The sequence below is a fragment of the Schistocerca americana genome, chromosome 2, assembly GCF_021461395.2.
Source record: "Schistocerca americana isolate TAMUIC-IGC-003095 chromosome 2, iqSchAmer2.1, whole genome shotgun sequence".
NCBI lineage: Eukaryota > Metazoa > Arthropoda > Insecta > Orthoptera > Acrididae > Schistocerca > Schistocerca americana.
In genome coordinates, this window is record NC_060120.1 from 1,084,668,466 (window position 1) to 1,084,696,247 (window position 27,782).

The 27,782-nt window shown below is 39.1% G+C and overlaps 1 protein-coding gene across 1 annotated transcript in view; it reads right to left on the reverse strand.

Moving 5' to 3' along the window:
• LOC124596486 (filamin-B) overlaps window positions 1–27,782 on the reverse strand; it is an 896,651-nt gene that overhangs the window by 582,503 nt on the left and 286,366 nt on the right. The window contains exons 7-8 of the mRNA XM_047135636.1: window positions 23,285–23,440; window positions 23,019–23,147 (exon numbers count right to left, since the gene is read on the reverse strand). Coding sequence (XP_046991592.1) covers window positions 23,019–23,147; window positions 23,285–23,440 — 285 coding nt within the window. The remainder of the gene's footprint in view (window positions 1–23,018; window positions 23,148–23,284; window positions 23,441–27,782) is intronic.

Sequence of the window (27,782 nt, forward strand, 5' to 3'; positions counted from 1 at the left end):
ATTAGGACATTGCCACTATTCCATCAATCCCATCTCAGTTTTCTTCCACACTTCCTCTGTTGGTTAAGGTAAAGATAGTGGCTGTAAAATGTTGCACAGTTCTTCATAAACATATCTGGTTAAGCTGAAGACAGTTGTCCTTCCCATGCAGTATTAAAAAGTGATGGTGTGGTGTGAATCACTAGTGGCCAAATATATGTACTATTTGTTAGTAGTAAATATATGAAGTTTGGAACCTGCAAACGTTCATGAACGTCACACAGATGGACAACACTGTAGTCACATTCCTGGACTCTAAGAAGGCCTACGACTCTATAGACAGACAGGTTCTCTTAGAAGAATATGGAATAGACAGAAAAACTAAGACATTCATACAACCGACATTTACAGACACCACATCCAAGATAAATTTTGTTACAGAACACTCAGACCTGTTTGAGGTAGGTACACAGTCAGACAAGGAGATGGTCTCTTACTGCTTTTATTCAACATTTTCTTGGAAAAAATTATCAGACAATGGAAAGAAAAAGTAAAAGGAATTCAATTACGAAGAACACATGCAAAAAAGACATTCATAAAATGCCTGGCATTTGCAGATGACCTGGCAATACTCAGCAACAATACACAAGAAGCATTGGAATACTTACATGAAGTCTCTGCAAATAAGGTCTACAGATATTGTATGAGAAGACCCATTACATGGAAAGAAAGAAGAACAACCACCAAGCATTGTAAGTAAAATATGGGAAGGTCAACAGATTGTAAAAATTCAAATATCTTGGGGAATACATACAAATAGGTGGATCAAACAAGGCATCCAACATACAAAGAACAGAAAAACTTCAGTAAGCATACAAACTGACATGGACGCACTACTATAAAATAAACATTTCAAGAAAGGCTAAACTCAGGCACTACAGTACAGTACAGTACAGTACAGTACATTTGTACTGTCAGAAGCACTCTGGACATTAGAAACAACCACAATCAGAGCATCAGGCATCACAGAGACAGAAAAAAAAAGAACATAAAATTCTCAGACATATTTTTGGAGCCGTATGCAGATGTGGTATATGGATGAAGACCTAACCAAAGAATTATATGACCACACAGATAGAATCACAGACATGATCAGAAAATGCCATAACATTAGGAATAAGAACAGACTCACGAAGAAGATTTTTTATGTAGTAAACAGTTAAATAAAAAAAAACGGTTGGTTTCAAGAAATAGATGACCTAAAACAAGCTGGGATCAGTATTGAAATGATAAATGAAAGAGGCACATCCAGAAACAAAGTAATGAACATGAAATTTGAAGTAAAATAAAGGAAGAAAACAGGACAAATATGGATAGAGCCAAGGAAACAGGAACAAAACCACAGAACAAAGAGGTTTTGTGAAGAGAAAAAGAAGGAAACAATTAAAAAATGAATAATTGTGTAACATTCAGGTTAATAATAATAATAATAATAATAATAAACCCATCATATGAAGTACAATAATTAGGATATGACTAGAATGACAGATGAAGTTGATCGAGCAAACTGGGAGAATCCACGAGACTCTTACAGCAAACACCAAAAATTAATAAAGGCAAGCAAAGGTTCAGCCAAGAAGTATCAGAATTGGCCATGGGCAGGTCATTTGTAGCTTCTTCATGACACACTGTCACCACATCATACATCATAAAGTGTAGGAAAATCAGAGGAACCACTTCCTAACGATGAGGACTGGGAGGAAGAAGCTTAAATGAATCAATAATGTCAGTTCACCTGGCAAAAAAGCCAAAGTGAAAAGTAATAGATGAAGATGAAGCTGCAGTCACAAATTATTAGTAAACCATATGAAAATGACAACAATGACAATGAAGAGGAAGAAGAAGAAGAAAAAGAAGAATGTTCAGATGATGATTTTTCAGGGAATTTGAAGGTCAGTTACATTTTATAAACTAAGAATTTTTTTAGTCTGGCTTTGCAATCTAATAATGAAAATGATAAAAATGTTATTTTTTAAATAAATTGCTTAAAAATTAAGGTGTATCTTATACTCTATAGTATCTTATGGTCCATAAAATATAGTACAGCACTGTAAGTGCATGCATAATCAGATGTTGTACAGGTATAGTGCACTGCAAGTACATGTATCATCAGGTGTTTTATATGTATGTTGCTCAGTTCTGCCATCCTGATTTGGGTTTTCCATTGTTTTCCTATATTGCTAAGGCAAATGCTGGGATGTTTCCTAAATCAAGACCATGGCTGATGACCTGTCCTGTTCCCACACACTACCTATCCTATCCTCATAAAGCATGTTATGTACGCTGTGTGTTGTATATTTTGGCCTGTTGATTTGCGTTATATTACATACACAAACCATATATCATTGTGAGATGATCCTTGGATGAATAAAGATAAAGTAATAAATAAAGTAACTAAATGATATATAGTGCTGTGTGAAATCTCTAAGCCCTAACTCTCCTCCTCTCCCTTCAAATGAAAAAGCTCTGTTGATGCATTTAGTTTAAAATTTCTCCTTGAATTTTACATAAATTAAATGTAACTCACATCATCCCTAACTTCTTTTAATCAGTTTCACATTCCATTAATTATTTGCACGATAAATCATAATAATGTGGAATGACGTATTTCATATTCACATCGCAAATTATTTTGTAAAATGCATTCATGCTGACCATTTACAGGTGTTTCTTCTCCTACTTAAAAAAAAGAGACATATGTTTGTGAGTCTATTATTCTTGCCCACCACCTTTTACTCATTAAGAGTAATAGAAATCCTCCAGTGGAGGAGGAGAAGTTATTAAGGACGAACTTGTTTGGTTTCTTTTCAAAATTTAGTTTGCTGTCTGTCAGACATTTTATATCACCAGGTATGAGAGAAAATTTTTTGATTGTAACTGAGCACCCCATTTTTCACTAAAGACAAGCTTAAAATAGTATAATGAATGACATATTTTCTTCTGGTATTGTAGTTACGCACACCATTATTCCTTTTGAACTGCAATGAATTATCTACAACAAACTTCATGAGGGAATAAGTATACTGTGGAGCAGTAGTCAAAATGCATAATTCCATTCCTTAAACAGATGATTGTGGATGATCACCACATTTTATTCTTACAACATGTTTCTGAGCCATAAAGACTGTTTATATTAAAGAGTTTCAACATGTCACCACACATAAACAATTCAACTAGAATAACAAACACCTCCAATAGCCTCATAGATAACATTTTCTCAAATATGTCAGCAACTGACATAGAGGTAACAAACATAGATTTAGGATTGTCTGACCTCAATGCTCTCACCGTTGAAATCCTTTTAAGATCAAAGGAAGATAAAGGTGTAAATAATATTTACGAAAGAAACTTCTCTGTGGACACCTGTCATCAGTTCATAAGTATCTTAGAAAATAAAAATTGGTTAAATGTTATGAAACAAACAAGTACAGATGAGGCATATAGTGTATTTGCATCAATTTATATGATGAACTTTGAGATGTATTTTCCAAAGAAACTGACCAGAATCAGGTCTACTGGACACAAAGTCAAGTTACTGGCATTAAGAAATCATGTGAAAACATGAAAAAACTGAATTCAGAGTTGAGGGGGTGTGCAGATACTGATTTTATAGAATATGTAAAAAGGTATAGGAAAATATACCGCAGAGTAATTGCAAATGCAAAGTTACTAAGTAATGATTTGAAAATAAAACAGTCCAAAAATAAAAATAAAATGGCATAGGAAATTGTGAAAAAAGAAACTGGCGTACCTATCAAAGAAAAGGAAATTATTCTAAAAATGAGGAGAATAAAATGGTAGATAAATATGCCATGTCTAATTATATAAATAATTACTTTTTAAATGTACCCCAGACACGAAGCAGGAATTTTGGGGAGCAGATTAAGATGGAAGCACCCAAAGCAGCCATCAGTATGATGGCAGTTCCGACAATTGAAAAGGAAGTTTTAAAAGTGATTAAAAGTCTCAAGTCCTCACCATCTAAAAACTGATCCTGACCCACCTGATCCTACCTGTGGACAAAGGCTCCATCACTTCTGTTTTGAACCATAAGGATTACCTGGTGGAAGGACTCCACCAGCTGTCAGATACTTCCACCAACAAACCTTGCCACAGTGACGCCATTCCAGTAATCCAGCATTATCTCCAGTCACTACTCAAATCATTAGCCCCATCCCAGAACCTCTCCCCGGAGTCCATCTTTCTGCTTACCCCTACCACTCCCCACACTCCTACCTTCTACATGCTTCCTGAAGTCCATAAACCCAATCATCCAGGACGCCCCATTGTGGCCGGTTACTGTCCCCTCACAGAGAGAATCTGTGCTCTCATATAACCACACCTTCAACATATCACCCAGAACCTACACTCCTATATAAAAGATATCAATCATTTCCTCCACTGACTCTCCGCAGTTCCTGTCCTTTTATCACACGGTGCCATGCCTATCACTATTGATGCCATCTCCCTGTTCACTAACATTCCTAATGCCCATGGCCTTACCACTACTGAACACCACCTTTCCCAATGCCTGATGGATTCAAAAACCAATAACCTCCTTCCTAGACACCATGACCAACTAATCCTCACTCACAATTACTTCTCCTTTGAAGGCATTACTTACAAATAAATCCAGGGTATGGCTACGGGCACCCACATGGCATCATCCCATGCCAATCTATACATCGGCCAGGTAGATGAAACCTTCCTAAAAATCCAGAATCCTAAGCCCCTCACCTGGTTCAGATTCATTGATGACATCTTTGCTTCCTGGATTGAAGGTGAGGACTCCTTATTCACATTCCTCCAGAACCTCAACAACTTCTCCCCCATTTGCTTCACCGGGTCTTGCTCAACCCAACAAGCCACTTTCCTAGATGACGATTTTCACCTCAACATCAGTACCTCCATCCAATCAAACCTCCTAATCATCAGCAGTACCTCCACTTGACAGCTGCCACCCGTTCCATACAAAGAAGACACTTCTGTACAGCCTAGCCATTCATGGTCGTAGCATCTGCAGTGATGAGCAGTTCCTCTTGAAATATACCAAGGGTCTTCTCACTGAAGGCTTCACTGATTGTAATTATCCTCCCAATGTTGTACAAAACCAAACCTCCTGTGCCTTATCTTTCCAGTCTCTCACTACCTCCCAAAGTCCCACTGTCTGGCCACAGAGGAGCATTCCCCTCGTAGCTCAGTACCACCCAGGACTGGTGCAACTGAATTACATTCTTTGCCAGGGTTTCGATTACCTCTTGTCATGCCCTGACATGAGAAATGTCCTACCCACTATCCTTCCCATCCCTCTCACAGTGGTATTCCGCCGTCCACCGAACCTACGCAATACACTCGTCCATCCTTACACAACCTCCAATCCCTTACCCCAGGGCTCATACCCCCGTAATAGACCTAGATGCAAGACCTGGCCCATACATCCTCCCACCACCACTTACTCCAGTCCAGTCACTAACATCACCTATCCCATCGAAGGCAGGGCTACCTGTGAAACCAGTCATGTGGTCCACAAGATAAGCAGCAACCACTGTGCTGCAGTCTACGTAGGCATGACAACCAACAAGCTGGCTGACTGCATGAATGGCCAAGAAAGAAGTGTACCATCCTGTTGCTGAACATGCTACCAAATATGATATTCTTCATTTCAATGACTGCTTCACAGCCTGTGCCATACGGATCCTTCCCATCAACACCAGCTTTTCTGAATTGTGCAAGTGGGAACTTTCCCTGCAATACATCCTATGTTCCCGTAACCCTCCTGCCCTCAACCTTCATTAGTCACTGACCTCACCCATCCAGCCCCTTCCCTGTTCCCATTTCAGCACTACGCAACCGTCATTCCACCACCACAACCAGTCTTTTTATTACTCTCCTTTTCTGTTACTTTGCCCCTCTCCACCCTTCCCCTGCCCTAAATCTAATCTGCAGCACTTCACTGTCTGCTACCTCCACCATACTATCCCTCTCCCTCCCTCCCCAGCCTGATCCTTACCCCCATCCTGTTGCCACTCCCATCATGCACTGGTGCTGCTGCTCGCAGCGTGGTTTCAGTTGCTTGAGATTGCAGTTTTTTGTGTGTGTGTGTGTGTGTGTGTGGGCGCGCGCGAGCGTGCATGTGTGTGCCTATGTCTGACTTAACAGCTGAAAGCTATAATTGTGAGAGTCTTTTTGTTGTGTTAATCTGTTACTCAGCATCTCTACTCTATGGTGAGTAGGAACTTTCCTTCTCATAATATTGTTACATTCCATTCTGGATATTCCATTGTTTGATTCATTTAGATTCAGTCATGGATAAAGCAGGTGGTCCACTTTGGTTTATTGGTAGAATACTGGCGAAGTGCAATCAGTGTACAAAAAAGATTGCTTACAAATTACTTATGTATCCCATTCTAGAATATTGTTCAAACGTGTGGGACGCATACAAGATAGGACTAACAGGGGATATTGATCATACACAGAGAAAGGCCATACGAATAGTCACAGATTTGTTTAATCCATGGGAGTATGTCACAGAGATAATGAAAGAACTGAACTGGCTGACCCTTGATGAAAGTCTTAAACTTTCCAGAGAAAGTCTATCAACACAGTTTCAAGAACAGATTTAAATGATTACTGTAGGTATATATTACAACCTCCTATGTATCATTCACATAAGGATTGTGGGCATAAGAGCAGAATAATTACTGCACTTGCAGAGGCAGTGAAACAATAATTTTTCCCACACTCCATATGTGAATGGAAGAGGAAGAATCCCTAATAACTGGTACAATGGGATGTATCCTCCGCCATGTCCCTCTGGTGGTTTGCAGAGTATAGCTGTAGATGTAGGTATCTCAGACAGCAGATGGTTATCTGCTCAGTATCTGTTATATCTACAATGTAGGAAAAGACAGATTGCTACTGACTGTAAAAAAGACATGTTAAGTTGCAGACAGGCACAATTAAAAGACACTGACATGTGCCTGTCTTTAATTATGTCTGTCTGCAAGTTAATGTGTCTTCTTTATGATAAGTAGCAGTCTGTCTTTTCCCATATTGTTGATATTCCTACCAGAGCTTCCGTTGTTCAGTATTTGTTATAGATATATTACCTTGATACTTCAAAAATTATAATGATTTCACTTCTTCTTCTTTCGATTTCGGCCATCTTTGGACCACGTTCAACAATTCACTTGCCCGGCTTTTTGATCTTTTTTTCTCTCTTCCCAATATTTCCTCATCATTTTCGAGTGGTTCCTCCTCCGCTCTTCCGACCATTTCCTGTTATTATTCTTTAGTTTCGTTTCTTCTGGAAAACACTTAATTTCGTTCACTATTTGTCTAAACTTTTCCCTGTCCCTGATTGACTCACGGGTGACATTAAAATAGGCCAAATCCTTTTTCACCATCTGTATCCATTTATTGTTGGTTTTTTCGTTCCTGTTACTATGTTCAAACACTTTTCTTGTTAGTCTGTTTCCATCCATCCTCGACAGGTGACCATAAAACGTTAGTCTGCGTTTACGCATTGCCTCACTCACTTTCTCAATAGTTTTGTATATTTCCTTATTACTCTTTAGCTTGTACTCTTCTCCAATCTTTCTCGGTCCTAATATTTTTCTCAAAATTTTCCTTTCTTTCTTTTCCATGTTTTCTATTTCCCCCTTTTTGTTAAGAGTTAGGCACTCCGATGCATACAGGCATTCTGGTCTAATGACAGTTTTATAATGTCTTAATTTAGCTTGAATCGAAATGTTTTTTTTGTTATATATGTCTTTGGTTTTTTGAAAAGCAAATTCCATTTTCCTTGCTCTCGCCTGGTTTGCACTCTTGTCTAAACCATTCACTTGAATTATTTCACCTAAATACTTAAATTTTTCTACTCTCTTAATATTGCCGTATTTAGTAATAAGTATGCAGCCCTCAACACTGAAATTTAAGAAAGCAACTATGTTTGCAACCCTAAATGTAAACTCTCTAATTAAAGTAGGAAAATTGAAATTATTGATTGAAAAGCTGAACCAGAAAGAAATTTTAATATGTGCATTACAAGAAACAAGGTTTTTAGATGAAACTGCTTTAGATTTTGAAAACTATCGTTTATTTAAAGGAAAACCAGGTAAAATCTTAATGAAACAAATGCCATACCTGGGAACAGCATTTCTGGTACATCACTCAATTTTAGATTCAGTTACTAACTTCTACTCGAGTTCTGAGAGACTATCCATTCTTGAGATTAAATGTAAAAACAAAGGATACTCTATAATCAACTGTCATGCACCCATAAACCAGGACAACAAAAATAACCCGGAGAAAGTTGAAGAATTTTGGGAGATACTTGAAATGGAACTGGATAGATGCTCAAAGAAGAACATAAAAATGTTAGTAGGCGATTTTAACGCACAAATAGGAAGGGAGAAAAAATACCATGGAACAGTAGGCCTCTTCCCAGGTCACAAAAGAACTTCAAAAAATGGAGAAAGGCTTATAGAGGTATGTAGGCATTTCAACTTGAAAATAATGACAACACATTTCAAAAAGCTGAGCCGAAAAACTAAAACATGGAGATCACCAAATCCACTTCTCGGAGAATTCCAAATTGACCATGTGGCTATCTCACTTCATTGTCAAGAAGAAATTCAAAACACTAAAGTGCTGAAAAGCCTTGATGTTGATTCAGACCACTATTTGACTACGATTAAATTCAGACCACTCCCATTTCGAAAAGAGAAGAAAACCTTTTACAAAATTCCAAAATATAACACAGAAACTTTAAAAAATGAAGAAATTAAACAACGGTTTCAAAGAGCATTGCACAAAGATAGCGATGGCATATCCACAATAAACAAGGAAGCGGGATGGGAGGAGATCAAAAACGAAATAGTTGAAATAGCAAAAGAAAATTGTCTCGTGAAAAGAGTAAGAAGACATCCATGGTGGGACAATGAATGTGATGAGAACCTGGAGAAGAGACAGAAATTGTGGCAGAAATGGAACTCCACAAAAGATCCTCAAGATCTTGACAATTTTAAAATCCAGAGAAGAGAAACAGCCAAGCTTTTCCGTAATAAAAAAAGAAGACAATTTCAGGATAACCTAGAACAGATTGAGGAAGACTTTAAAAGAAATAATTCTAGAGATTTCTACAAAACTTTTAGAAAACAGCTAACCAAATACCAATCCCCAAATTTATGTTTTAAAGATGAAGAGAACAAGCTAGGTTTGACAAACAAGACTAATTGTGAAATATTAGCAAAATATTTCGAGAATCTACTAAATTGTGAACCACCCAAAGATAAAATGAGTTTTGAAAACCACCGAAATACTAATACCGAGTCAAAACCTCCAGACGCTGAAGAAATAAAACACATAATACACAGTCTAAAAAACAATAAAGCCCCAGGTGAAGACTCCATAGTACCAGAAATCCTAAAAATAATGGATACCAACCTCCCACAAGTTTTGGAACATATGTTTAAGAAGATCTGGGACGAAGAAAGAATTCCTGAAGACTGGCAGTGTGCCCTGATACACCCACTACACAAAAAGGGCGATAAGATGAATGTTAATAATTATAGAGGGATCTCGCTACTACCAGTAGGATACAAAATTTTGTCAAGGAAATTACTTCAAATCGTGGAGCCAGTTCTGGATAAAAAAATAGGTGAATATCAAGCAGGTTTTAGACAAGGTAGATCCTGTGTTGAACAAATATTTAACCTGAAAACACTAATTCGTTACAGAATCTCAAGAGGCCAGAGATTTGCAATAGTATTTGTAGATTTCAAAAAAGCATACGACTCGGTAGATAGAGAAACATTACTGAAAGTATTGGAAGAATTTGGGGTCGATAAGAAAACAATTCAAATTATCAAACAGACGCTAACAAACAGTAAGGCCAAAGTTAAATTTATGGGTGAAATTTCAAGGAAGTTCGAAATTAAAACAGGTGTTAGACAAGGTGATGGTTTATCCCCAATCCTCTTCAACTGCGTACTGGAAAAGATATTGAGAATATGGAAAGAAGAACTCAAAGGCACCAAGAATGACATCAGAATTGGAACAAAAAAAGAAAAAATAGAAGTGGACTGTTTAGCTTTTGCAGACGATCTGGCAATAGTTACAGAAAACGAAGAAATAGCTCAGAACTACCTGGAGAAACTACAAGAAGTTTCGGCCAGAGCTGGACTGCAGATTTCATTTGAAAAATCTTAATGATTTCACTATTACGTTCAGAGTAAACAATTTTGTGTTATTAAAATGATTACAGATGTGACACATTTTTGAAGTTGATGATGTGAAATTATATCTTATTGTGATTAAATGTGACATACAACTAACAAAGTGGTTACTAAGTTGGGAAATATAACAATAAACTATTTAGAAAAGATATTTTATTCATATACCAGTAATATTAAATTGATACTTAATGTGAAAATTCTGAAGCAGGAAAAAATTAGACAAATATAAGCTAATCTTCCTGGAAACTGAAAACGCAGAGAGCAAATTTTAAACATGCTTATACTCTGTGTCTATCACTCTCCTTACGAAAAATGCATCTACGGATTTTCACAAAAATGCAGTTTGAATAATGTCAAATTAAAGTTTACAAATTACAGTTTGAAGTAATAAAATAGATAATTATTTTGCAGAGTTTCATTCAGTTGTGCATGTAGCTGTAGGCAAAGCAAGAGCAATTAAGAGGGGCTTTTTAATGGAAGGAAAAAATCTGTACACTGATATTAGTGATTGATAAATTTATAGATATTTGTGCTCTCCTTTTCCAAAAATCATACCGCTGTGTTCCTTCAGAGAAGAAGTTATCAATATTAAAACATTTTTTAACTACTGTGGCTCCAGAAACACATAGCTTTGCTGAGCTGTAAATTATCAGATACACACGTCACGGAATACTAAATTTCTTAACTGCGTTCCCAAGCGCCTTAAAAAGGCCCTGAAAAGGCTATAACTTTCCAAATCCCTTGTAAGGGCCCCTAAAAAGGCCAGATTTAAAAGTTTAAGTCCCCAAAAATTGTTTAAAAGCCTTTTTCTAAGTTTCATTACTTGTTCTCTTAGTATACTTGTGGACAAATTGTTCATGTATGAGACAACAGCCAGGAAGGAAAGCAAAAATTTACTGCCATATATAGTTTGACTACAGAAAGAAAGCAGGTGGATACCATCTGGGGAAATGGGATGTACAGATGGCTGTGGTGAAAGGGCCAATGCTAGCAACTTATGGATGGGCACACCTCCTACCATACAGCAGCCACAATATTTTGTACTCACAGTTGTAACTAGGGTTCACACATACATGATATAGAGTGTGAGCAACAGATGCAGTATCAGAATTTTTTATAGCAAAACATGTGAAATTAGATCAATGACCCCAAGCATCCATTACTGTTAGATCACTGAGCTTGGCAAATTGGCAAATGGCTACTGTTGTGGGTTGGCAGGAGAGCCAATACCGGGTTACAAGAGGAAGCCGAAAGGCACACGTTTTAGCTCAGGCAGGCTAGCGTGAGGTCTAGAACAGGACAAGGAAATTAGAATTTAGAAAAACAGATGTAGCTGGTGGAATACTTAACTTTAATCCATTAATGATGAGCGTCACTCTTGACGGAACATGATTACAGCCTCAATAGTAACTGGTAATGGTGCCTTGCTAGGTCGTAGCAAATGACGTAGCTGAAGGCTATGCTAACTATCGTCTCGGCAAATGAGAGTGTATTTTGTCAGTGAACCATTGCTAACAAAGTCAGTTGTACAACTGGGGCGAGTGCTAGGAAGTCTCTCTAGACCAGCCATGAGGCGGCGCTCGGTCTACAATCACTGATAGTGGTGACACGCGGGTCCAACATATACTAACGGACCGTGGCCAATTTAAAGGCTACCACCTAGCAAGTGTGGTGTCTGGCGGTGACACCACAGCTACAATCAGAACAGAGGACAGGTAACATGAAAATCAATGTAATATGCTGATACACAAAGAAGAAGTTGCCTTCTTTCCATAATCAAGGCATAGAAGACTTGCCTAATTCAGTGGCAAATTGCTGGAATGTGTGATGTTACATTCCTTCCGCCCATCCACAGTGGTTTTCTTTGTATATCGCTACTGCTGCTAGATTTGGACTAGTAAGGAGGGTACGCGTCTTCATTGGTACTCACCAGATTTTCTGTGTTATGACATAAATAAATGTTCTATATCATGGGTTGCCTTTCCATTAAGTCCTTTTTCGTCAGTACCCTGTGGATTAGTGCCCTTTTATTTCTGTAATGCAGATTTTGTTAAGTGCTACTGCCCTTTAGTGAAAATTTAAAAATTCCATAATGGGTAAATGTGTTTCTAATCATCTTTGGGGATGACTGTGAGGAATGCTGTGTAGCTTTGTATGACTCAGCTGTAGCATCACTTACATAGGAAATCAGAGATGCCACGAGGATAAGTGACTATTCTGTAGTGGCAGTAGTTGTCACATAGTATGCTAGAGGCACTGCAGATTATACAGCAACTACAGCCAAGAGAGGAAATACTTTAAAGCCCATGGTGTCTTCAGTCTCCATCTATGCATATGGTGTCAGGGCAGAATCTACAGCTGAAGAAGTTTGTGATAAGTAGTTAACACCGAACAGCCTGTCAGTGCTCACTGGTTATGGACTTAATCTGCCAGGAAGTTTCATATCAGCGCACACTCCACTGCAGAGTGAAAATCTCATTCTGGAAACATCCCCCAGGCTTTGGCTAAGCCATGTCTCCGCAATATCCTTTCTTTCAGGAGTTCTATTTCTGCTAGGTTCGCAGGAGAGCTTCTGTAAAGTTTGGAAGGTAAGAGACGAGGAAGTAAAGCTGTGAGGACAGGTTGTGACTCATGCTTGGGTAGCTCAGTTGGTAGAGATCTTGCCCGCGAAAGGCAAATGTCCCGAGTTCAAGTCTCGGTCCAGCACACAGTTTTAATCTGCCAGGAAGTTTGACTTCAGATAGTTCCAGATTAGAAAAAGAGACCCCAAAATATCACTTCAATTTGAGACTATAAACATCACAGGTATTTCTGCAGACAATGAAGGTATTGAGATATCCTGGTCGCAGCATCATGCATCGTTTGGTTGGTGCTAGCTTGTTTGCATTCACCCGTAAGTGACAACATTCTTGCGATATATGATGAGAAACAAAACAAACAGAAAGTAAGTGAAATCATTCTCATTGTTTTCATTTAAAATACTGATCTGTATAGTTTCTGGTTTGCATAAGCTTTTCTTATTCTGGTATTCATTCTTCGTGCCAGACACCCTATCTTTTTTTTCTTTTTTTTAAAAAAAAAAAAAAGATATCTGAACATTTAAAGGGATCATTTGTATTTTTTTCTGGAAGATGCACGTTTCTTTTCTGCAGTTTTCTGACAGAAAGATTAGATAGAAATACATTTTTCTTTCTTTGCCATTGTTCTCATTAATGCAAGAATGTAAACGAGCTGGCAAACAATCGACTGCAAGCAAAATATTTCGAACTCACATTAAGAGATACCATAAAAACTGTTTTACTTTTGGCATATAAGCATTTTTTTGTCTCAAAACCTACAAATCACCATGACTTTGTGGTTAGATGTAAGGTTCATTTGCTCTAAAACTTTTAATGCTGCAGCCACACCTGCATCTATCATCATAAAGCTTCACGAAATCATATGAAACATGCAAATTTACCAGCTACCATCACAAATATTGAGGCTGCATAGCAGCTATCACCCCAATGGTGATTACTTTGTGGCTTAGCATGCTAAATATTCTGCTGCGTGGATGGATTAGCATTGCTCATATTGACTATTGTTCTTGGACTGACTACGTGTTCTGACTAAATGAAAAGGAATTATTGCACTACATTCATACATGCATGAAATAATGGTTGGCACAGTTCTAGAAGTAAAGAAACTTGAAAAAATCTTGGAAATTGTATCACAGGCATATTGGATAATTGCAAGATAAAATTACAAAGCCGTTAATATGACCACTGCATTAGTGTGCCTTTTAGCAAGCAAAATATACAAAGCTTCAGCACACACTGCTTCACCATGAGAGGTGCAGGTGTGGACTACACCTTGTCCAATGGGCATGCGGTAAGGGTTCTGATGCCACACTTAATAACCTGCTACGTCTAAAATTAGGGCTCAAAACAAACAGTTTCCTGAGTACTTTTGATTAATCAGGTGCACCTCAACAGCAAAATTTGATACCAAGATATTGAGCCACAAAAACTGTGAAAACAGGCACAAATCATTTGACTCTGAAGCAGTGCACACAATATACCTGATTGGCAGCAACCAAGAGCCAAGAAGAACACAGTTGGTTCACATGATGCAAGAACTGCGCTCCTAGAAGATGAAACTACAGGAAACTAAGACAAAAAAAATTTATGTCAGGGGAGGGGGGGATAAATCTCATTGCCTTCATTTACGGACTGTACAATATTTTATTTATTAATTCCGCAGCATTGCACGGAGGAATTTGTAATAATTGGACCACATGAACATTGGCTTAAGTCCGGGTTTGAGAAGTTGTGGTGTGTTATAAAAATTTGATGAAATCATCGAACTATATGATCTTTCAGAAAGAGCCATAATAGTAAATGTGTAACCAAATTTAACATTATTGCCATAAAACTGCATATACTTATGTTAGCTAATGAAAATTACATTTTTATTTTCTTTTTTAGGTAAGATACCTATGATGCTAATGGTAGCAAAAGAAACAGCTGTTGTGAACTTAAAATAGCTTTTTAACCAAAAAACTAAAAAAGAAACTAAAACACCCAATTCTGTAATTTCCAAACAAAAAGAGAAAAACGTTAATGAATCAGTAGAATGAGTGGCTACTCTATCAAGACACATTTTTTAAAATTCAATGTTAAATGCTGAAATAATATGGGCAATAACATGTGTAACTAATAGTTTTTCTTGTAAGGATGTCAGTTATGTTTTTGAGCAAATGCTTGCAGACAGCAACATTGCAAAAGTTTTCATGTGGACCAACTGAGTGTGCATACTTGCTCAGCTTTGGAGTAGCTCCATATTTCATTAATATACTGCATGATAAAATTAATAACATGGGCAGTTTAACACTGTGCTTTGACGAAGCATTAAATAAGTTTTTACAGCCAAACAAATGGATTTACACATCCATTACTGGGATGTTGTAAACAATAAAGTAGAAACACAACATCTGCCTTCAGCTTTCTTAGGTCACAATACTGCCAGGGATGCTATGAAAGCATTTTATGATCTAACAAATAAACTAGACTCACAAAAGTTAATTTAGATTTCAGTGGAAGACTCAGCTGTTAATTGGAAACAATTTGGTAGGATTCAAGGGAAATTAAATCAAGAGCTCAATAAACAGCTGCTTAATTTCGGTAGCCGTGGTCTGAATGTGATGAATAATGCTTTTAAGGAGGAAACAGAGCACCAGGGTGAAATTTAGATGGTTTGTGCATAGAACTTTACTGTCTGTTCAAGGATTCTCCCTCTTCATCCAGTACAAAAATGCCATGTAAATTTTGTAGCCATAATTGACATGAAAATATTCCAGCAGCACAGAGGATATAAGAGATGTGGTAGGATGTGAAACAGGCTATTTAACAATCCAGGCTCAAAATCTTATGAGACCGTAGAAAAAGCACCAAAATTGCATTGACAACTGTGAAATTTAATTTTTTCTTCTCTTTTGCTAGAATGTTAACCCCATTGTTAGAAAAGTATTAAAACAGTAATCCAATGTTACCTTTTTTTGCTGGGATCTAAGAAGGTTTTTTCTTGACCATTTTTTAAATTTTAATATAATAAAAAAGAATGCACAGATAAACTGACATCTGCAAACAAACTACCAAAATCTGATTTCAAAGATACATCTACGCATACAAAAATTCATAAAATTGGTTTAGGTTTTTTGGAAAACTTAATAGCAAAAAACTTACTTTTTAAGAAAAAGTCTCGAAGAAAGATATCTTTAATTTAAGATCTGATTCTCACAATTTTTTTATTTCATAAGTTAAAAAACAAGCTAGAAAAATCTCTAATTAAGTCATTAATGGTCCAAAGCTCATCTTCTTTAGATCCAAGGCAAATAGCATTAAATTGCACTGATTGTCATGCTAAAATAAAATTGGTGTTAAGAAACCTTACAAAGGCTAAAGTTATTAAGAGAATGTGAGTGAAGTGAGCAAGTATCATCTAACTATGTTCTCTTTAAAGCTGTTAATCCTTCAGAGGAAAGATGTGATCCTTTTTAAGTAAGTTCTTGACTCCAAATTCTTCATAGCTGTACAGTGGCAACAAAAAGCTATTGATTTTATCTCATGGTCAAGCAGATGTAGAAATAGGTTTCTCATTAAATAAATACACATGAGTGGAGAATATGAAAAGTGAAACATTTATGGCCCAGAGAGAGTAATAACTGATCACCTAAAATGTACTAGGGGATTAGCTAATTTTGAAGCGAACAACGAACTTCATTTATCTGCTGTTAATGCCAGGCAAAAATGTACAATGTATTTTGATGAATGGAAAAAATTGAGAAAATCTGAAATGCAAGGTTCTAAAAGAAAAGCACTGTTAGATGAAACAGAAGGATTGGAAACCAAAAAGAGGGGATTAGGAGATGCTATTAGTGAAGTACAGAAATGTACTGATGATTTGGCAGAAAAAACTGAAAATATGTGAGATATGAAATATACACACATCAAAAAAAGTTTTCCACCACCTCAGTTCCAAGAGTTCCAGAACCTGTACAGAAAACAACATAAACCTCATTTCTGCAATTTTTATTGCTCATGAAATCTACACATTACTTGTTGTACCACAATACAGTGAGGCCTTCAGAGGTGGTGGTCATGATTGCTGTACACACCGGTATCTCTAAAATCCAGTAGCACGTCCTCTTGCATTGATGCATGCTTGTATTGGTTATGGCATATTATCCACAAGTTCATCAAGGCACTGTTGGCCCAGACTGTCTCACTCCTCAACGGCGATTCGACATAGACCCCTCAGAGTGGCTGGTGGGTCACATCATCCATAAATAGCCCTTTTCAATCTATCCCAGGCATGTTTGATAGGGTTCATGTTTGGAGAACATGCTGGCCATTCTAGTCGAGCAATGTTATCCTGAAGGAAGTCATTCACACGATTTGCACAATGGGGGCACGAATTGTCATCCATGAAGATGAATGCCTCGTCAATATACTGTGGATATGGTTGCACTATCAGTCAGAGGATGGCATTCACGTATCGTACAGCTGTTGCAGCGCCTTCCATGACCACCAGCAGCATATGTCGGCCCCACATAATGCCACCCCAAAACAGCAGGGAACCTCCACCTTGCTGCACTCTCAGGAAAGTGTGTCTAAGGTGTTCAGCCTGACCAGGTTGCCTCCAAACATGTCTCCAATGACTGTCTGGTTGAAGACATATGCAACACTCATCAGTGAAGAGAACTTTATGCTAATCCTGTGCGGCCCATTCAGCATGTTGTTGGGCTCATTTGTACCACGCTGCATGGTGTCATGGTTGCAAAGATAGACCTTGCCATTAACGTCAGGAGTGAAGTTGCGCATCATGCAGCCTATTGTGCACAGTTTGAGTCTTAACACGATGTCCTGTGGCTGCATGAAAAGCATTATTCAAAATGGTGGCATTTCTGTCAGGGTTCCTCCGAGTCATAATCCATAGGTAGTGGTCATCCACAGCAGTAGTGTCCCTCGTGCAGCCTCAGCGAGGCATGTCATCGACAGTTCCTGTCTCTCTGTATCTCCTCCATGTCTGAACAAAATTGCTTTGGTTCACCCCGAGATGCCTGGACACTTCCCTTGTTGAGAGCCCTTTCTGGCACAAAATAACAATGCAGACATGATCAAACCACAGTATTGACCATCTAGGCATGAACTACAGACAACACGAGCCTTTACCTCCTTTCTGGTGGAATGACTGAAACTGATCAGCTGTCAGACCCCCTCTGCCTAACATGCACGGCTCATGCATGGTTGTTTACATCTTTGGGCAGGTTTAATGACATCTCTCAACAGTCAAAGGGACTGTGATACAATATCCACAGTCAACGTCTATCTCCAGGAGTTCTGGGAACTGGGGTGATGCAAGACTTTTTTTGATGTGTGAATTTTTCAATCAAACAGTTTCATAAGATCAGCCAAGGAAAAAAAGGAGAAGTGACAGGAATAAACACTAAAATTAAATCCACACTGAAAGATATGAAAGTAAATTAGAATATATATTTATGATTAATGTGTATATAGATAAAGAAATACTGTGTATATAAAATTAAATGTAGTTATATTTTATGTATTTTAAAGTGGCTCATAATGCCTTTCAATTGGTTTTGCTAAATAAAAAAAGATATTAAGTCAAACTTGTGAATATTTTATTTTGTCTTAAATTTTCAGTTTATTTTCTAAGTTTTCTCCTTGGAATGCATGTATTCAAAGGTCCTGAAAAGGCACTAATTTTCAGATCAGGAAAAGAGTGGGAACTGTAGAAATATGGTACCCATTCAATGCACATCCAGATGTCAAGTAAGTGTAGAAAATTGCACAGTGAACCTAATCAGTATTGTGATTTGAGAAAACTCATAAAACACAACTAACAATATTGGTAGACACCTATATTGTCTTACTGTGTTGATCACACACATTGCAGTCGGTCTTTGGCCTCACCAATCAGCCTCCTCCAGCACCTCGGTCCATGTATTCTCCTTCAGACAGCCCCAGCATACTCATATCCTCTCTGACCTGATCAATCCATCAGAGTCGTGGCCTTCCCTGTGGTCTTTTGCCTCTAATATCTTCCTCCACTACCTGCCTGATGATCTTGCCTTCTTGACACATTAAGTGTCCATTCCACTTCAGCCTTCTTCCTTTGATCACTGCCACGGTGTCCATTGACTTGTAAAGCTCCTGCAATTCATGGTTTTTCTTCTCCTCCATTCATCTCTGTCCTTCACTGGCTCAAAAATCTGTTTGAGGATGGCACTCTCAAATGTCAAGAGGTGTCTTTCCATCTTTTGGGTGATGGTCCAGGTCTCTGCTCCATATAAGACTACAGGTTGTATTATTGTCTTGTATATCTCAGTCTTTGAGGATCTCGATAGATGTCGGGACTTAACAGCTTTCCCAGAGCGAACCTTGACCTGTTTCCTACTTGTATTCATGTGGTAATTTTCTGGTCTATCTCGTTTCTTTCACTGAGTATAGCCCCAAGATTTTTAAAGTCTTTTACCCTTTCAAAGACTTTGTCCTCCATCTTCAGGTGTCTGTCATCGTTTATTCTGCTAACTATGAGGTATTTTGTCTTATCCATATTCAACTTCAGGCCTGCTCTCATTGCCTCTTCCATTAAAGTCCTTGTCATCTGAACCAAGTCTTGCTCTTTCTCTGCTATTAAAACTACATCATACGCATAGGCCATTCTTCTTGCCAGCTGTATTGCTGTCTCTAGGCTTGCTACCTTTCTCAGGGCCCTCTCCAGTACCATGTTAAACAGGAGAGGGGAGAGGCAGTCTCCTTGTCACACTCCAGTCCTCACCTTGGACTTCTTTGATATGTTTCCATTTACTTTCACCATGCATGTTGTCTCCTGGGTGCACATCTGTGTCAGTTTTATAAGTTTTCTGGGAACTTGAGCCCTTTCAAGTTCTTGCCATATTGCTTGTCTGTTCACACTGCCATGTGCTTTTTGGGAGTCCACAAAAGGCAGTGAACATTTTTGCAGAATTCCCAGCTCTTTGCTAGCACTTGCTACATTGTATGTAAATGGTCTTTTCCTTTCTGAAACCTGCTTGTTGGAATCCCAGTACTTTTTTGACATGTGGTGTTAGTTGCTTCAGTTACAACATGATCGAGATCTTATAAGCTGTACATAGTAGTGTGATTCCTCTACAATTGCTACATCTCATTGGGTCTCCGTTCTTTACTATAGGGCAGATGACGCACTCCTTCCGTTCTTCTGGGGTCCCTTCCTTCTTCCAAATTAAGCAGATTAAGTGTTATAGCCTCACTTGTAGAGTATCTCTTCCCTCCTTCAACATCTATGAAGGTATGCCATCTATTCCTGCTGCCTTCCCCCTCTTCAGCAGTTTTATGGTCGCTCTTACCTCTTCCATGCTTGGTAGTTCATACCCCACCAATGGTACAGTATCTCTGTTTTCTCTATAGGATTCTTCTTCTTCATTTTGTGTTGTAGCACTCATGGTGTTTACATCCACATTCAGGAGGTTTTCGAAGTAGTTTTTCCATTCCTCCACAGATTTCATTTCATCTTTGATTATCTGTCCTTCTTGACCTCTGATTAAGTCAATCCTTGGATCGTATACTTTCTTGAAGAACCTGACTGTCCTGTAAAAGTCTCTTGTATTTCCTACTGTCTGGTCTTCTTCTGCCAGTTTTATTTTACTATTTATGAACTCTCACTTTTCTGTTCAAAGGACTTGTCTTGCTTCTCTAGCTGCTTCCATGTATCTCAACTTTGTTCTTTCATCCTGTTCATTTGCCATCCACAACAGTTTTGCTGCTTTACTCTTGGTGACTGCATCTCTACACCTATCATTAAACCATCCTCTGCTCTTCCCCCTTTTCTACATTGGTTTCAGCACCTCACTTACAGTATCTTTTAAACCTATCTTGATTTTCAACCAAAACTTTTCATCATCATTTTCATCTTCTTCTTCAATGGAAGCAATCCTGTTTCCAATTTAAAGTACATATCTTTCCCTGATATGGTCCTCTTTCAGTAGATCTGCATTTATTTTCTGGTCTGCTTCTCTTCCCCTGCTGTTACCGCTTTCTATTCTCTCATGTTTGGTTGTCACCACAAGGTAATGGTCTGATCCTATTTCTACACCTCTTTGAGATTTTACATTCTGGATAGCACTTCTCTGTCTAGCATCCACAAGTCTGTGGTTTATTTGGTTCTGAGTCTCTTGGATAGGTGACTTCCATGTTATCTTATGAATGTCTTTGCGAGGAAAGTAGGTACTCATAATTATTAAGTTATTTGAAGCTGCCAGATTGCCTAATCTCATTCCATTGTTGGCAGAGGAATCATGCAGACTGTGAAGGCCAGCATAAGGTCTCAAAATATCTCCTCTTCCTTCTTTAGCATTGGCATCACCAAGGAAAATCTTCACTTCGTATGATGGTGCATCTCGATACACTGATTCTACGTTTTTGTAGAAACTGTCTTTTTCCCTGTCATCTTTATCTTTTGTATGTGCATGGAATGAAACCAGAGTTATGTTGTATAATTTTCCTTTTATTTTTATCCACCACATTCTTTTATTAACAGCCTTGAAGTCCATGTAATTTCTCCTTACTCTGTTGGCTACTCCAAAACCCACTCAAAACTGATGTTTACCTTCTTTATTTCCACTGTAGACATAGCTATACCACTTTTCTTTATGCATTTCTTCTCTGTGCCATCTCATTTCTTGCCGAGCCACTATGTCTAGCCTGTACCTATTCAGTTCTTCATCAAGGACCTTCACTTTTCCAGATGAGAATAGTGTTTTTACATTTCAGGTGCCACACTTCACTCTATGTTTGTTCTATAACCTCCTGGCATTAACCTTTGACTTGCTGGGGTCGTTTCCATTGTTCAGTGCCAAATCTGAGGCTATTTCTTGGTGTTTCATAACAATCATCTTTTTTTATGGTGTTGGGGTGTTGGCCCCACACCCAACTGCCAACCTGGAGGACCAGGCTGTCCCATTTCACCTGGATCATCACCTTTGACCTGTCTGGTTTGGGAGACCCTACTAGTAGCAAATTCATCCCCCAGCCTAGCTCTCAGGATCATTTGACCATGCAAGCCCCACCCCACCTACACTGCCTCCATTACCCAAAATCAAATCGAGAATTTTGGAGGGAGTGTATCAGAAGTGAATGTTTCTAAAAAAGAGAAAGGACTACCAGTGAACTCTCCAGTGAATGTGAAACTGATTACTCAACCATCTCCCTATGATAGAGATATACTTCCATATCCTCCAAAGTCCAAAATACTGAGAAATGTGTTGAGTGATGAATTGTTTACCACTTAAAACATCCATCACTGACTCCTGCCAGGCCATTGCTCCTGGCTTTAGCTTACTGAAGTCCATGAGATTAGCCTCGCTTTGAATCTGAACATACGGATCTGGCATTAGTGCTTCTTTGTTCTTAAATAAACGCAATACACTAAACTAACACCGAGCTCCCTTACGCAGGCTATGCTTTTGTCAAGCACTATGAAATTACATAAGGTACTCTCGAATGTCTTCTCATGCTGAAGATGACAAAGCTGCTGTGAAACCAGTTGTTAAAGCACGGCAGAGTGTATTGTATGCGGTGCTGTGAGTGGTGTTCTGTGACACCAACGAACTGCTGCATTTAGCAGTTGTCGATTAAATTAAGAAGAGTGATTCTGCTACAGTTGTGATATTCCTCATAGCCAATCTGACAACAATACTTCAGAGCAGTGTGCTCACTATTTGTAACGAGAATGATTCACAAACAATTGAAGTCCATGCTCCATAACTGTGAGTCAAGTATTACACTTTCTAAAGAGAAAATGGTAAACACTATAGTACTGTTCACTACAATTGGCAATGTAATGTTACAATTGGCTAAACAAGAGGTTTATGTGGAATTGTGGGACATCACTTCTAGAAGTGTATAAGAATTCTGTAAAGAATAAGAACTCCAGAGTCCACAGTGGGGGGGAGGTGGGGGGGGGGGGCACCAATGGTAACAATGAGTAGACAAAAAATGAAAAATTTACCTCAGTGCAGTAGTTTACTGTGCAAATAATAGTATATAACTAAATCAGAAATAATCTAATGATATACAACAACAGTGCACGAAGAAAAAGTTTCATCTCACTAGACAAAACTTTTTCTTGCATAAAAATGCTGTGACCATCTCTAAGCATGAAGCATCACTTCATAATTACCAGAACTTCCACTATAGAACCTATAGCACACGGGTCCATTCCTGGGAATGAAATCTTGGTAAGTTCTGGAGCAGCTCGGATGTTTATGGGGCAACCTCTGACAACTTCACCTTCATTGTATACAATCAGCTGCAAATGTAAAACAAGATTGTAGGTTACAGTAACAGCAGTGGTTTGCAAAACATTTTCAATTATTCAAATATCATTACAAAGTTGGCAATAAGGTTCACCATCATCATTTTAAGCATCTCACATTTGACATTTACCTTATGCATTCCTACTTCAGTAGGTACAAATGTGCCTTTCCCACCATTTGGATTCAGTGTCAGTCTGCATTCCACTTTCCCGGATGGGCCCAACACTTCTGCTGTCACTTCCTTTGGGTTCACATCAGTTGACAGGAAGTCAAGTTTGAAATGCAACTGAAATACAAGTAGTGAAAATCAGGTATTTCAGATTTATTTGTTTCTACTAGATAAAACTTAAAGATATCAACAATCCAAGAAAAGGTGGATTGCTACTTACCATAAAGAGTACACACATCAGGTTGTAGACAGCCACAATTAAAAGACATTCACATATAGCTTTCAGCCACAGCCTTCATCAGCAAACACACAACATTAACATTCATATTCTCACACACACACACACACACACACACACACACACATATATATATAAGGATGCACACCTCATGCACACATGACCGGCAACTCCAGCATCTCGGGCCAAAAACTATATGTGAGTGTCTTTAAATCGTGCCTGCCTTCAACTTGGTGTGTCCTTCGTAATTTCAGGCATATTTTATTTTACTACTACTTTTAGTTTATCTTTTCTTCGTATTTAATTTTTTCACACTCTTTTATGTACAGGAGCTAACTATTGCTCTACCATTTCTTATTTCATTTTAGTAAAACAATAGTTCTGTAATCAAAAAATGTGAGAATTTCACCATTGATTACACTTTCTAGCATTTACTTCTTCCACCACAAATAGTGAAATTATTCAGACAGTTAAAGAAGTTGCAAATTTAATTATGAAGGGTGACTTCAATTCAGTAGTAGGAAACAGAAGAGAAGTGGAAATAGTAGAACATGGAAAGAGAAAGAATGCTGTTCAGTAGAATGCTGCACAGAACAAAATTTAATCATTACTATCTCTTGGTTTACAAATTATACACATATCATTTAAGAATTCCATATACACGGAAGAGACCTGGGGCCACTGGCAGGTTTCAGATAGAGTGCAATTATAATGGTACAACAGATATTTCAAAATTAGATTTTGAACCATGAGACACATCCAGGGGCAGATGCGGATTCTGACCATAATTTATTGATTATAAACTGCAGACTAAAGCTGAAGATGGGAATATGGTAGGAAATTAAGGAGGAAGTGACAGATAGACATTAATGCACAGCTTTGAAGTTTAATATCCCAATGCCAATTAGATACACAGCATAATCAGTTATCAGCATTGACAATTGATAAGTGGACTCATGCCAGGCAAAAACAAGAAGATAGGCATCCATCGTACCAGCAGAATTGAGAAAATGGATAAATGGCACAAGGGAAGCAACATGACCCTGTGTCCTGGTACCATAGGCATTATGGTGATCAGGGCGTAAGTTGCACAGCTCTTTCTGGATTCCCAAACAGCCTCAGCAGCCTGCAGTAGATTGCAACAGGCCACAACTTTCCTCAAGGGTGCCAGATTATAAATGAAGGTACATCACAGGTACTGAAGGTAAGTCCAGCATGTAATCAAAGTTAATTAAGACACAGTATTCAAGGTTGTACAAGTTATTAATGACAGGCTGAGTAGATATGCACCAAGCAAGTCTTGCTTGCTCACCTTATTGCACCAGCTGTATGTAAGAGACAGAGAAGCAAACCATTGCTATATGATTGACTCAAGTTCTGATGTAAGTACTTATATGCTACTATACAAGCAGAGCAAGAACACAATGACAGGTCACCTTAATGTGATCGTGAAGTGATAGCTGACCTGGGTTTCTGTAAAAAAGTTACGAGTGGAAGTTCATGCTGGCGAATGTGGTTGAGCTGGTATTGGGAGCAGATCTTATTCATCAGCAAAGGCTGGAGATTTAAATCCATTAGGATAGAGATTAAAATGAACAGTGAGGTGATCACAGGTAGTATAGGCAGAGGTGCTTACCTGTATTACTATCTCACCCCATAGCTCAATTATACCTGAAACCAGACAGGGAGATAGTAGCCAATTTGGTAAGGTGCTGCATGCCAGGGTGCACCATATTGAGACAACATGTCTCTCTCAACAACCACATAATTCTGTGGATTTTGTTAAACGCCTTGATAGCTTCAGGTTGGATGAGTCAGATATCATGTGAGTTTTGGCGTCGTTTCCTTGTTTACGAGGGTACCCCTGCGAGAGTCACTAGAATTGATTAGTCAGAAGTTTGATGAGAAGACCACTGAACTTTTTAGGCATGTCTTCACTTCCACGTATTTTCTTTTTAATGGAGAAAACTATGAACAAACGGAGGGTGTCGCTGTGGGTAGCCCACTCTCACCAGTGGTAGCGAATTTATACATGGAGAACTTCGAGGAGGAAACCTACTTGCTTTTTCCGTTACGTGGACAACATGTTCGTCATCTGGCCACATGGTATGGATAAACTCCTTGACTTCCTTACACATCTAAACTCCATACACCTCAACATCAAATTCACTATAGAGACTGAAACAGAAGGGAAGTTACCTTTTCTTGACGTCTTGGTCAAGAGAAGGGCTGACGGCACCCTAGGTCATGGGGTGTATCGGAAGACAACGCACACTGATCTGTATTTGCACACAGACAGCTGCCACCACCCTTCACAGAGGAATGGGGTACTTAAAACTCTAGTACACAGGGCACGCACTATCTCTGACACAGAGAGTCTACCCCAGGAATTGGAACATCTGAGAACTGTATTTCGAAAAAATGGGTACTCAGAGTGGCAGATTCAACGTGCTCTCCGCCCAACTACTACAGCACAACCTGTGGAGATGGATGAAATCACGAGCGAGGAGGTAGGCACAGCGTTTATTCCATATACAGGCGCACTCTCGGGGAAAATCGCCCGCATTTTGAAGAAACACCGGGTCGGAACGGTGTTTTGTCCTCCATATAAAACTCGTGCACTAGTGGGGAGCACCAAAGATGACCTCGGTTTGAGGAAGGTCGGCGTGTACCAGATTCCATGTCAATGTGGCAAGTCATATATTGGTCAGACAATGCGTACCGTCGAGGATCGATGCCATGAACACCAGAGGCACACTCGACTGATGTATCCCGGCAAGTCGGCGGTCGCCGAACATTGTTTGTCGGAAAATCACACTATGGAGTACGAACACACGAGGATTCTGGTACAGACGTCGAAATACTGGGACAGCGTTGTTAGAGAGGCCATCAAAATTCGCACCAACGACGACCTCATAAACCGTGACTGTGGCTATAATCTTAGCAAGCTTTGGAACCAGCGATTGGGTTAATCGAGAGTAAATCGAGCAAACGTACAGTTGGACAACCACGGCGGACAGAGCCATCACTCCGACGTCATCTCAGACGCCGTCGCAATCTGTTCCACCGCGCGACCGTGGCGCGGGGCGCGAACAGCGGAGGGAGCGCGCCGCGGGCGGAGGGTATTTAGATTGGCCGCCACCACGACCGAACCCAGTTCCCTCTGAGCAGCCATAGCATACGGATCTCCGTACCAGCACGTTCCGTACCGTCAGTTCACCTGATGATGGTGACATGTACGATCACTGAAATATTGTGCCCGTTGGACACGGTAGACTGGCAGTACACCCGTGGATATTTTGATTATCAAATACTCCCGGAGAAACTCAAGAATCATATTATTTTGTGTATTGTGCTTAGACCCACACCCAGACCGTTCATGTCTGAAATGCTATGAAGAGCATTTTTTGACAGTATCCATAACCTCACACAAACCCAGCACAACAACCAATGATGGAGAGGCTGGTGTGGGCCAGTACAAAGAAAGAATGTCACCAGTATGCAAGAACATGTGTAGCCTGTCAGCAGTGTGAAGCAGCCAGGCACATACAGGAGGCAACTGGAGAATTATCAGAGATAGCAGGGTGTTTCTCCCAGGTCCACGTAAACGTAGTGGGTCTGCTACAGCCATCAGAGGGGTCCCGTTACATATTTATACCAGTAGACAGATACACTAAATAGACATAGGTGATTCCTAGCAGTGACATCTCAGCAGACATAACAGCAAGGAGCTTTTCAAAACACAGGATGTTCCATTTTGGCTGTCTAACTCATGTCACAACAGATCCGGGATGACAATTGGAGACAATGCTGTTCCTTGACTGTCCCAGTTGTGCAGTTCCCAACACCACCATACAACCAGCTACCATTCTGCAAGCAACAAGATGGCAGAATGCTGGCATAGAACATTAAAGGTCACACTTCTGTGCTTTGGAAACAGTTGGTCCTCTGCACTGCTACTGGTCTTACTGGGCCCCCACGCAGCTTGTAAGCCAACCATTAGAGAAACAACAGCAGAGATTGTTTATGGAGAAACATTACGCCTGCCATTGGAGTTATCTTATCATTACAGCAACTATCAGTCGAGAAAAAACTCATATTTTCTGCAAAACTACCATATCTGCTGCAACAATTTAAACTCAAAATTTCCAAGCTATGCCCTTTACCAGCATCCAGATTTTGTACATAAGGACCTTAAAAGATGCTCTCACATCATGTTAA